This window comes from Anguilla rostrata, chromosome 8 (genome assembly GCF_018555375.3).
Source record: "Anguilla rostrata isolate EN2019 chromosome 8, ASM1855537v3, whole genome shotgun sequence".
Taxonomy (NCBI): domain Eukaryota; kingdom Metazoa; phylum Chordata; class Actinopteri; order Anguilliformes; family Anguillidae; genus Anguilla; species Anguilla rostrata.
Genome location: NC_057940.1, coordinates 54763929 through 54777522, shown reverse-complemented (window position 1 = coordinate 54777522; position 13594 = coordinate 54763929). Strand labels below are relative to the sequence as shown.

Here is a 13594-nt window from a genome sequence, read left to right as displayed (position 1 = left end):
AAACAGATGTAATGACAGTGAGTGACAGTTGAGACAGGTGGCTTTCAAAGTGTACACTCTGTCCTCAGTGAAACTTGCGATACCATTTCAGTTTTTCTTTCTCCATTACTCTACACTGTGCCGTCATACCACAGTACAATACATAGCAACCCATCCCACCACCCCACAAGTCGGGACAGTGAGTGGACAGCTGTGCTGTTGACAATGACTTGTTCTGCCGCATATTTTATTCTATTTCTCAAAAGAAGTGCTGACGTCAACCTGACATTGAAAGTCAACGAACGGGACTCAACCTGAGACTGAAGCCTACGGCAATGCATGTTTTTATCACTAGGTGGCTGTGTGCGTTTTTAGCGGTTATTCCAGACTCCATCGACAATTGAACACCAAAGGCTAACTTCAAGATTCATTCAATTGATTACAGCTAATCTGTGTCAAATTAAAAGAAGACTTGCATCATTGTTTTTTGTTGATTCGCCATAAGTCCAATATTTTAAATTATGGTCAATGTGATCTGGCAAAAACTTTTGACACACATACACAATTGCCTTTTTTGCTGAGGAAAACAGGTAATTTATTATTTACATCATTTACAGATATTGGAAAGATACCAAATGATCCAAAGTTGAGTTCTTCAGTTCATACAACAAATGCAAGTGAATTACAAACAGATCAATGACAGACTATGCCAGCTTACACTGATATGAAGTCTCAGTGATACTCATGTTAGTTAATATTGTTTTCATATTTTGTTATTTGACACTGACTCTACTGGAAAATTACCAAAAATTCAGTTTTCAGGACAACTGAATGAAAAGGGGACATAAATTTTGGAACAAAAGCAAATCGTCAAGATATAGCCAAGTAGTAACACAAAGAAACTACACGTACAGCATATGCACACATGTACCCGTGTACACAAACGGACACACACGCAACAACACACATTTCCCTTTACGTACGAAGAAGGATTTTAATGTCCACCACCAAAAAATAGTAAATAGTAAATTCATTCGAGAACAGCGAGTGAAAACGTTTCACTCCATGGTTATCCCCGAGTGAAGCAAGCAGATCAGGTCTGCTTCTTAGAGACAGTCTGTATCGCTGCCTCACAGAGGAGGAGGCGGACACCTTTCCCTGAACGCTGGATACCACTTCTGTTTGGTAGCACGTCAAAATTATAATTATTTTATGCCTTCATAAAACCGTTCTGTCATTTAACATTTCAAGGCTATTGCAAATGCACTTGTATGGCTATTATGATGCATGCAGGAAAGGGTGGATTGAATCAAACTGCTAAGCATTTTGAAAAAAATTTCTAAAAAGTGGTATCTCTCTCCCACATGCCTTCCCGGGGAGGAAAGGTGTGCTTAAAACATGAAATCCAAAATACATGGAAATGTATCCTTCATATTTGCTAAAGTGTCTTGCATACTGCATGGAGGAAAATACTTCACTTATTTCCACTGCCTGTTTTGATATTTGTATTAAGTTTCAGAGACCCTACAGTGAAACGTGTGGTACAGCCCATAATATACGAGCAAAGTTGCATACTTTGTAAAGAACGAAAGGAAACATTCTGTACATGGCATGAATTTTGAAAAACCTAATCCTTGCATTTTGGATGTCATGATTTACTCTACAATGATGAGTTAGCTATTTTTTATTTATTTTTATTTTATTTTTTAAAAATAAAAGTGAAATCCGTGGCATCAAATCCCTGAAAGGTGCAAATTGCGTGTGAGCCAGCGAATCTCAAAGGAGATAAATCCGACGCATATCCAGCCGATGGACGCGTACGCCCTACGATCTGACCGGGCGGCGGCAGCAAACCCATCGGGCCAACGTAAAGGATGTCCGGTGTGGTGCCAGATCGGACCTCTCTATTCACAGCCGCCTGTTCCGCCTTTGGAACTGGATTATAGTGGAGTCCTTATGAAATTTTATCATTCAAAATCTTCAGCTGAGAGAAGGTCACAAGGCCTACTAACTCACCTATCTTACTGCCAGTAGCCTGATCCTGATCTATGGTACCATAGACCATTAGATGGCACAAACGAGAGAGGATGGGTGAAAAAACGATTCTTACACAAGCCCTACGAGCCAGAGCTTTGCCAAAGAGCGGGCGCCATGGCGGCTTGCAGACGTTTCAGAAGAAGAACGTTCGAACTGGGAAAGCTGCCGTTTGCACTAAAATGCTGGTGACGAGACCAAAATGAATTTTACTCGATGTGCCTAAAACCTTTTCCTTAGACAAACAGTGGAACAGTGCCCCCTACAAGGAGCCCCCCCCCCCCCACGCCCTTTAGGTAAATGTGTAAACAGATAAGCACCACTAACGTCATCCTCACCGCTTGCTCACACAATGTTTTTTTTTTCCCTTCCGTTGTTATCAAACTTGGGTAAAATGTATTTGTATTTCAGACACTTTAGATCGATGTGGGTAAAAATCTGTAAAACCCTCCCGCGGGTCCCTGAGAATTTCCTAAATTTGAAACAAGTCGCCTTGCCGAAATCGTACAGCTGTGCGAAATCAAGAGTTTTGTGCCGAATATTGGCAAAACGATACAAGCTTATTTTAAAACTGCATTTTAGAGCTCCATCACTTGTCTAAAGAGTTAAAAGATCTCAAATATTTATCTGATCCAGGCTTTTTGAGAACAAGTGGTTTCTGTTTTTATGTTAAAAAAAATACTACCGAATATGACAAATATGAAAAAGGATGTGTGAAAAAAATTATTCATGGTCTTATAAATGGCATCGAAGTCACTTCCCTGAAGCTGGTGGCTGGAAAAAAAACACCATAAATCAAAAATGTAAGGAAAAAAACATAATAGTTTCCCATTTTGTTATGTGCCAGGTTAAAAAAAAAAACAAGGAAACACAGAGCTTCCGTCTCATTCAGTTTGCTGGAATCCTGCTGTGAAAGAGGAATGGATCAGCCCAATCAGAAAGCGAGGGCCACTGAGCACATGACCTCAACCCACCAATCGGAGCAGACTGCTCGCGGCCCAAGCAAAGGGGTGCGCTCGGTCACTTAAACTAGATTGTCTCCTGCCAGTTCTTTACGGGCTGCTTGTTTGAATCGCCACAGTTTTTGTAATAATGCGTGGAAAATGTGGGGTTTTTGTTGTTTTTTTAAAGACACAAAGTGTCGCGCAGGGGCACCTCATCGCACGTCTGATCCATCCTTTAGCACAGGGACCCCTCCACCCCTCCCTCTACCTGCCCCCGTACAGGTGTATCTTGGCGAAGGAGACGGTCTCGATGCAGGACTTGTGGCCCTTCTCGTAGATGACGTAGATGTACTTCCTGTCCTCAATGGCCTCGCCCACCAGTGATGTCATAGAAGAGTAGCAGCTCGGCCCCGCCCACAACTGCACCGCCTCCTTCTCCCAGGATGAGCCGTTGGTCAGAGACCAGCGGAGGGTGAGATTAACCCCTGAGAGAGAGAGAGAGAGAGAGAGAGAGAAAGAGAGATACAGAGAGAGAGACAGAGAGAGAGAGAGATAGAGACAGATTTACTGTGCTGCATATTGGGGGGGGGGGGTTATTGAAGTACAGTGGTGAAGCTCCATCCTCCTGAGGCCCAATCCCTCCCCCTGGCACCCCCCCTCTGTCCTTCACAGTACACAGTAACCCCGCCCACAGTCCCATAGCCCCTCCCCTGGCCCCACCCTTCCCTCCCTCCCTCCCTCCCTCTCTCACCCCGCCCACAGTCCCCCGCCCCTCCCTCCCTCTCTCACTGCTGTGCGTGTTGGCGGGGTTGGTGAAGTACAGTAACCCCGCCACAGTCCCCCGCCCCTCCCTCCCTCCCTCCCTCTCTCACTGCTGTGCGTGTTGGCGGGGTTGGTGAAGTACAGTAACCCCGCCCACAGTCCCATAGCCCCTCCCCTGGCCCCACCCCTCCCTCCCTCCCTCCCTCCCTCTCTCACTGCTGTGCGTGTTGGCGGGGTTGGTGAAGTACAGTAACCCCGCCCACAGTCCCATAGCCCCTCCCCTGGCCCCGCCCGCCCCCCCCTCCCTCTCTCACTGCTAGTCGAAATGTAAGAACAAGAACCACGCTATCCCATAGCTCTCTTGTGCCGTTCCAAACAGGAAACCGCCTTCCTCTCATTTCAGTTTGCTGGATCTGCTGGAAGAGAATGCCAGCCCACCAAAAGCCGTGCCCTGAGCCACTGCACCCTCACCCCCTCGCAGCTCTCGCGCCAAGCAAGGGGTTGGCGGGTCGGTGAAATAAGTTACCCTGCCCAAGTCATAGGCTGCCTCTTGATCCGCCCAGTCTTGAATATGCGTGAATGTGGGTTTGTTGTTTTGGTTAAGACAGTAAGTCCGCAGGCCACAGTCCCCGCCCTCCTCTCCTCCCTCACTGCCCTCCACCTTGCCTGCTACTGCCCCGGTGAAGTACGTGATCCTGGCCACAGTCCGCCGAGCGGACTTGTGCCCCTCTCCTATCTATTACTCCTTCTGCAGTGGCGCGGCGTCCAGTGATGTCATAAGACCAGCTCGGCCCATCCCCCCAACTGCCCCGCCCCTCTCCCATCCCGTTGGTCAGCAGACCGCGGTATGGGGGATTAGCTGAAGAGAACCCGCAATCCAGGATAGACTCCGAGCAGAGCCTCAGAGAAGACCAGCATAGCAGTAGATGAGGGAGCGAGTTTTGTGCGCATTGCCGGCCGAGAGTCCCATTAGCCGTGGAGCCCCGCCTCCTCCCTACCCAATCCCTGCGCTTGGCGGTGGACACCCCCCCTCGTCCTCACCGTACGTCTTGTCAGATCCTTCTGATCGTCACTCTGCGTTGCCGGTAGTAAGTCACATGACCCCTCCCTCTGCAGGCCCCCCCCACCTCCCCAGCGTCCCTGTCACGATCGTTCTCCGCACTCGCCCTCGTCTCGGCGGTGGGAAGCATGACCCCTCTTGAGGCCTTCGGTGCCAGGGTCCTGCGCTGGTGTCAAGATCGGTTCTCCACTCCATGCGCTGACAACCGTAGAAGCCCCACCCCGCATGACATCCATTTAATGTCGTTGACGTTGCACATGCTGCCTCCTCCATCCATGGCTGAAAAGAGAATAACCATCACACATTAGAAATTAAATACTGACTGATACTGCCATCCTCCATCTCCACTGGCTGAAAAAAAACACCCCGTACAGGTGTACCTTGGTGTACCCTATCCTCCCCCCTCTCCCCCTCTCCGTCCCTCCCTCCCGCTCTCACCTGGCACTCATCGGGGTCGAATCTGGCTTCCTGGGCTGTTGGGTTGCTGGTTCAGTATGCGCGTACTCCTGAGTAGCCGTGTCGTCTCCAGGCACAGAGAACGGTCGTCCTCGCCCGATCCATTCCCGTCCAGGGTCCCGTGACCGCACACGACCAGGCGCCCCACGTTGGGGGGGTAGCGTTTCTGGGAGCGAAATGGTGGGGGGGCGGTGGGAGTGGGGGGGAAATGCATTTATATTTAGGTATTTAGCAAGCAGTGTTAACCAGAAGGGCTTACACAGCTCATATGTTTTACATACAAATAAAGCTGCATATTGAAGCTATTCAGGTTCAGTACGTTTTGCCCACAGGTATGACAACGGTGTCACATGGTGACACACATACACACACAGACCACACACACACATGCACACACTCTCTCTCACACACACACACTCACACTCACACCCTCTCTCACACACACACACACACACACACACACACACACTCCCTCTCACACACACACTCACTCACACACACACACTCTCTCTCACACACGCACACGCACACACTCCCTCTCACACATGCACACACACACTCACTCACACACACACACACACACTCTCTCTCTCTCTCACACACGCACACACCCTACCACACAGCACACACACACCACACGCACACACCACCCTCACACAACACAGACACACACTCACACTCCTACTCACACACCCACACACACTCACTCACACACACACACACACACTCTCTCTCTCACACACGCACACACACACGCACACACACACACCTGGATGCCGTATCCGGGGCCAGGGGCGAAGCTCTTGACGCCCAGCTGGGTGGAGAGGTTCCGGGGGGGGCTCCAGGTGAGGCCATCGTCCCGGCTCAGCACCATCATGGTGCTGGAGGGGCTGCAGTGGTAGCGGTGGAAGCAGACGGAGTAGACCAGGATCAGCGAGCCCTGCTGCTCGTCCACCACCACCGAGCCCAGGTTCAGCCCGTCCGCCAGGGACCCGTCGTCCACGATGAAGGAGGAGGGGGACCAGGTAGCGCCTGGGGGGTGGGGGGGAGAGCGAGGGGGGGGGGGAATACATGATATTACACTAAAGGATGTGAGAAGGCGCAAGAAAGGAGGGCAAAAAAGTAAGTGCATGTACATGTGTGTATTTATGTGTCCACACATACTCACTCACACACACACACACACACATGCACAGTCACGCACACACACACACACACACACACACACACTCTCTCTCTCTCTCACACACACACACACTCTCTCTCTCCAACATACACACACTCACTCTCATCACACACACACACACACTCCCCTCACACACACACACTCACTCCTCACACACCACACACTCTCTCACCACCACACACTCTCCTCACACTCTCTCCTCTCACACACACACACTCTCTCTCCACAACCACACTCTCTCTCACACACACACACACTTCTCCTCACACACACACACACCATCTCTCTCACACACACACCCCACTCTCAACTCACACACCACACACACCTCCACACACTCACACACACACTTCCTCTCCTCACCTCACCACACGCACAGTCACTCACACAACACACACACTACTCACTCTCTCTCACACACACACACCTCTCTCCACACTCACACTCACACCCAGTCACTCACACACACACACACACACTCTCTCTCCACACCACACCTCGCCTCTCACACTAACACACGCACAGTCTACACACACAGCCGTCTCCACACCCAACACTCTTCCAACTCCACACGCAGCACGCACGTCGTGAGCGCATGCGTGACTGCGCGAGTCCCGTGAGTTTTCGGGCCTCAGCGAAGGCCAGCAGGCTGCCCCGGGGGGTGAAGGTGAGCAGGGGGATCCTGTAGGTGTTCACCTGCCCCGCCCCGTCCCCCACCCACAGCAGCTGCTCATCGTACACCAGCGGGTCAATCTGCAGGGGGGGGGGGGGGCAGAGAGGGGAACGCTCCAGGATTACTATAACGTTTGCGGGGGGGGGGGGTACTAAACAGAGTAAAGCTTAAACCAAGTCAGAATACGACTATCAGCAAAAGCAGAACTGGGCAACGAGGGCAGGATCGGTTTCTGGTTGTCATGCCTGGGATTTATTGGCCCTCACACTTACCCTATCTGACATTTTAGCGCCATTTAATTTCACAGGAACGGCTGACAACCAAAGACTGCTCTCGTGTCCCTATGTAACAGGTTTCTGGTTTTTACTGTGCTCTCGTGTATCAGTGAACCAGCGTTGGTGTGTACAGTCAATCAGCTCATTTAGCCGGGTTAACTGGTGGAAACAAAAACCTGCATACACACTGGCCCTTCCAGGACTGGAATTCCTCCTCCCCCCCCCCCACCCAATAATTAGAAAACGTGGATGACCTTGCTAAACGATGAATGTTCGCAGTTTCCCCCGGGGTTTACAGAGCACGAAAGACGTCAGGAGAATCAGGCGGACGCAGTTCTTTTAAAACTACCGTGGCCTATTTACAGAAACTCTCACCTTGGAGTTAATTGCACAGCTCCCCACAAAAACTTCATGCTACACTGCAGCCCTAACTGTGATCATTTCCCAAACCTTCCTCAAGTTTTAGGGCTGGCCAGTAAACCGAAATGATAATTATTGCATGCAGTACCTGTTGTCGCCACAGTGTGGTGTAGTGTAGTGCCTTTCTTTATAACTTTTTTCTCTTTAATTGTACCTGATGCTGTAGTAAACAACTGCACTTCAGAGGCTGCGTGAATTGCTTATGGAAGCAATATCAACACTTATCTACTGGGTGACCATAAGACAGCCAATCAGCAGCAAGGTCGTACAGCTTCCTTGTGATTGATAAAAACGCATCACATGATGTACAAGCTGCGCAATTAACTCCAAGGGCGTAGCTTCTGCAAATAAAGACAATAAAACAAAGATCCAAAATACAAAAGCAAGTCCATATCTGAAAGTTTGAGAAGGATCTAAATTAAAGTTTTGGAGAGGCCTAGTCAATGTCCTGACTTGAATCCAACAGAGATGGATTCCTGTGGCAGGACCTGGAACAAGCAGTTCATGCTCAAAAACCAACAACTTTTGACTTAAAGCAGTTCTACAAAGAGGAGTGGGCTAAAATTCCCCCACAGCACTTTGAAAGACTGATATCAAATTAAAGAAAGCGTTTGGTTGCAGTTATCGCTGCCAAAGGTGGTGCAACTAGTTTTTTTTATTTTAAGGGGGCTATTTTTCACATGGGTGATATGGGTGTGTGAAGACTTTTTTCATTAAATAAATGAAATAATCATTTAAAAATGTGTTTTGTGTTTCCTCAGTTTCCCTTTGTCTAATATTACATTTCATCTAAAGATCTGAAACCATTTCAGTGTGAAAAATATGCAATAACAGAGGAAATCGGGAAGGGGCAAATACTTATTCACAACTCTGTAACTGTTTATTGAAACGGTTCAGGTTAAGTTACCTGTGCCAAAACACCACCGCAGGTCGCCTGTAAGATGTGAACCGGCAACCTTCTGGACCACTCCCCCTATTGCACTGCTTCTGTGTCCCTCAACTGAACATCTGCAGAGCAACAACTGTCCACTGTCCGAACGTGGCTCACAAATTAAGCAGTTCCTCGTGCGAGCAGGGCACACATACCAAAGCCCAGGGGAAAATAGGAACTCTCGCAAACCGCATCCTCGCTACCGGGACTCCCGCTTTCAATTTTAATTTTGTAAGGGCAGCTATAAAGTTTCCGAGTCAGGAATGCTGCAGTCACGAGATGTTAATGTTGCCGCGTGATCGCCATGCAATGTCGTTTTTGTTAGGTTGCGCCAGGTATGATCAGACACCATCAGCCCAGCACCCAAAGGACAGAGAACAGACAGAGAGGTGTCGAAATGTTTTGAGAGAAGTGTCAAAATTGTGTCTTAGAGCCTGTGAGGCTTAATCTAAACAATTTACAATTTACATAGCATTTATCATTTCCTTTTTCAAAATATCTATAGACGTGGTTTTAAAACATTGGCAAAGCCTATTGCGACGAGATGTAGGCTAGAAGATGATGAAACACTGAAAGGAACTTGTTTGCAAACTTGTCAGAACTTTGCGTGTTTTAGCTATACACCACATCGATGGTTCTTTCAGGCAGGGGAAAAAAACCGACGTATGGTAGGGAAGCGTGACGTGAAAGCAGGTTTGGGACGCTGAAAAATGAGCCGACAGCTCAGCTAAGTTGTCAGAGACAACAATTATTCAGCAACTGTCGACCACAATACACATATAAGCACCACTAAACAGTTATTACATTTTTAGCCAATTGTCATTTCATTTAGCCATTTGTCATTATATTTTCTGAAAGTTGTTCGATGCTTACCTGTCCGAAGGCAGTACACAAATACCGAGTCGCAAACAGCGAAAACGCAACCAGAACTAGAGCTCGTCTCGTCGGTGCCACGCCGTCGATCCTTCGCGTGGAGCTCATCTTCTCACTGCTGTAAACACTTCTCTGGATTTGGGAGCGATATTTCCACCCAAATTAAATAAAATGTTCCCACAAAAAAACGTTCAAGACGTTCTGCCAGTAATATGCGGCGAACGTCCCCGGAAGGCAACAAACCACAATTGCGCTTCAACTGGGGGCACAAGCAGAACAACCCTGTCATATGACTGGCATTTTTAAAATCACGTGACCTGGTCATATGGTAGAAACTTTTCTCTTTTTTTTTCTTTTAGAATCTACAAATAATGTACGAACATACGGTCATATTTGGTATGGTTTTGTACATAAAAATCAAGCACGTAATCAGGAATATACAGTTCACAAAGAATAGAAAACATATAGGCCTAAAGATGAAAATAAATAGCAAGAGGATTACTTAAGTAAGTAAATGAAGAGAGATGGGGAAAAGTGAGAATACAAGACTAAGTGCGTCACAGGTAGGCGTCAACAATGTTGTAGTCCTTAGCCAGCTAAAAGTCTTTTTTTTTTTTACATTTTTCCTTTCCATATATTCCAGAAATGTAAAAAGAAACCGTTTCTTGTGAAAAATAAAAAGTTTGGCGAAGTCTTTAAGCATCTTGCTTTGTGGATTAAAAAAAATAATTTGCCCATCAGAATAATATTGTTTGACAAAAAAAAAAATCAATTTTTTCTATATTTCCTTTTGCTAAACCGAATAATATGTTTTCATCAGAGAAATTCATCAGGGATTTAATGCTATAATTTCCAACCATTTGTGAAGATGACCCCGAAAGGTTTGACCCATACGAGAGGAGAGCGTATGGACTGCTGTACTAACCCTAACCCTAACTGCTGTTTCCACATTACTTTGACAAATGACACTTGCCTGGGGAAAAATTGTGAACGTGAGCCGTGAAGTTACTGGTGCAAATTTGAATGATCTTCGCCACCTGTACCAAGTCAGAGCCACACAGGAAGCTCAGGTCATCTTATCGGACTCCCAGCACCCTTTGCACAGCGAGTTTAATGTCGGTAAAATGTCCAATGGGGAGGCATGTTGTTAGTGGGATAGGCGGCAGGGAAAATAAGAAGAAGAAGAAGAAGAATGAGAAGAAGAAGAAGAAGGAGAAAACGCAAAATCCCCTTAGTTTTGGGCTTTATTGTGTGGACGTGTGAAGTTGTTTATGAATTCTGTCTGTTGAAATGGGGTGAGAATGTACAGAATTGGTACATACCTGCTATCCCAATTTGCTCCCCTCGAGGTGGAGGTTTTACCCCCCAAGAGGTGACACTAACAGATATACAAGGTCTTTTATTCCAGCAGCTATTGGCTTCTTAAACAAAATGGGGACTGTGACTACCTGTGGATGTGATATGGTGCTCCCCCCCCCCCCCCCCCCCCCCCCCCACATTTGATATCTTGAAATTGATTTATTTCTGTTTAGAAGGGATATGGAAGTGTACGCAGTCGGTACGTCATCTTTTAAATAATAGGTTTGGGTATATCATCGTTTAGAGGTCATATCATTTGGGTTTAAGATCATTGGGTGTAGATCTGCCATAAAGTAGACACAAATAAATGTATTTGACAGTTTATCATTATTTAAGGAAAGATCGTAGATTAACAGCGGAGGCATAGATGGTGTTGTAGATGAGGAATTTATTAACATATTTATAGCCAGCAATAACACAGATTTAGGTATGGATTTAATTATAATGTTTAATTGTTTTGGGTTGCATATTAAGTTGAATTGTGAGCAGACATTTTCCTGAGACAGAATATTGCCCTCTACTGTCCAGGAGGTTCATAACAGGCTATACACCCGTCTCTGCCCACATTCCATAAAGAGATTAAAAAATAAAAAATACATTTAAAAAACACATATCTGTTATTCCAGATTGGCGTGTTGTGGAGTCTAAAGTTGTGTTTGAACAATATTTCCAAATAGTTTAACACTTGCTGATGAAAGGACGACAATTTGATTGATAAACTTTGAATAGTGAAGGCACCGTGTAACAAAAGGTTTATTCCACCTAGTTTGTTTATTTATTTATGTATTTATTTAAAATATTGCTATTGTTTATGAACGTTTTAAGCTAGTTGATTTTCAAGGTGTGGTCCCCCATCTTTGACCAAAATGTCCTCTCGTTAAATAATGTACTATCTACTTCCAAATTTTAATTTCATTAATCATTTTAATTGATTTCTTTATTTATTTTATTTTTATTTTTGAAATAGCCAAGGAATGAACAGTGTAAATGCACCAAGCTAAATTTTTCGTTTTGGTCAGAAAGAAAAAAAAATCGCTATGTTTCTTTGCATCCAGATGTTAAGTCCAGACTCAAACTTCGTTCCAGAAATTCGGATTTTTCGCTTTCTTTTTGGTCCTTGGTTATATGCAAAGATATTTCACTGTTCTTTTAATGGAGATTCCATGGAAGGCATCTGTCGATTTCAAATGGCTCACCTCATCAAAGAAGGCATTACAATCTTTAATGGAGGATGACCAGGAGTAGAGATTGTGATAGAAACAATATATTTCTTTAGCGATGACCTTAGGGTCTGCGCTTTCTACAGAATTTTTATTAAGTTTTTTTCTTGGGGCATTTTTTTTCTTCTTCTAGCCGGCAGAAATACGGTGAAAACAATTAAAAGCTCAGCTGAAAAAGGGTCCATCTTGGCTCAAGTTGAATACCCTTTCCCGCAGCCATACCGGAAGTGATTCAGACAAAATGTCCGAACAGAGCGGAACAGAGTTCTGTGGTCTTGTAATGTAAACACGAGGCGTAATGATTGTTGCATTTTGCAACTGGTCCGCCATGTTCTATGTGAAACAGAGGGGATCGCAAAACTGTTCGGTGGATGGGGTTGGGTATATTTTTTTTTGATTACACGCACTGAAAATTATGTATTGGAACCAGCAAAACCGAACGAGCATATTTCTGTTTCCATTGGCTACGCTGAAATGCACCTGCTTAAAGCTGATATCGCATACATTAACTGCAAGACTGCTGACTCAAACGTTATGTCCCCCAAAAATTATTAATGACGTTCTTGTTTAGTTTGGGTAACCCAATTTGATACGCTAAAAGTATCAGGACAGAAAGAATATACAATTTCATTGTTCTTATATTTTATGGTGTTTAGTTTCCCCCTAAATTTTCGTCTTTAAAAATGTTTACCTATATGTTTTATGTCAGAAAAAACACTTTGTGGAACGTGTGAAACGTTCTATACAAATAAAGATATTATGGAACGAGGGATTCTGTCAGCACGACATAGGCTGCCCGATAAACGCCGCGTTCTTGCAAATACCTCTTTGACCACAGGGCGGCGCAGGGACCTCATTTTTTACCCCCAGCGTTTATTTTCCTCTGCAACTCTGAAGAACTGCTTAATTAAGGTCAGGGATGCAACTTCTCAGGGACTGGGGAGACTGTCGTATGTACATGATGTTTTGAAGAAACTTTCATAAAACATGAACTGTACACAACTGATAATCCAAGCGTTCTTATTAAACTGAAAATGCCAAAAATTCACATACATTTTTTTTGAAGATTACCACTTTTTCTTAAATCAGTAAAAAAAAAAGGGAGTGAGTGTTTGAGTGTGTGTGTGTGTGTGTGTGCGTACACGTGTAGCAGTGAGGTTTCCTATTTACTTCTGCACAACACCGAGAGTTTCAGCCCCAACCCCCCAGCCCCCACACCCCCCCACGCCCCCACAGTTGTGGTTCAGCAAGTACCCGCCCTGTTTGGTCTGCCACAGGACTCTGCACTGATGCACACACACACATACACACACGCACACACACACACTCACACACACACACACGCACACACATGCACATAAATACACACTTGCACACACACCCACGCATGCAAATACACATCCTGAACACATGCACAAACAC

General features: G+C 45.8%; 1 protein-coding gene across 1 annotated transcript; it reads right to left on the bottom strand.

Moving 5' to 3' along the window:
* Positions 1-544: 544 nt before the first annotated feature.
* neu1 (neuraminidase 1) lies at positions 545-10110 on the bottom strand. Its single transcript, XM_064345638.1, is given in 9 exon segments — positions 545-3442; positions 3936-4000; positions 4986-5058; positions 5103-5130; positions 5218-5285; positions 5320-5401; positions 6005-6267; positions 7006-7174; positions 9594-10110. Coding segments are annotated over 9 exon segments (1077 nt in total). The 5' UTR covers positions 9702-10110; the 3' UTR covers positions 545-3221.
* Between the last annotated feature and the right edge of the window lie 3484 nt (positions 10111-13594).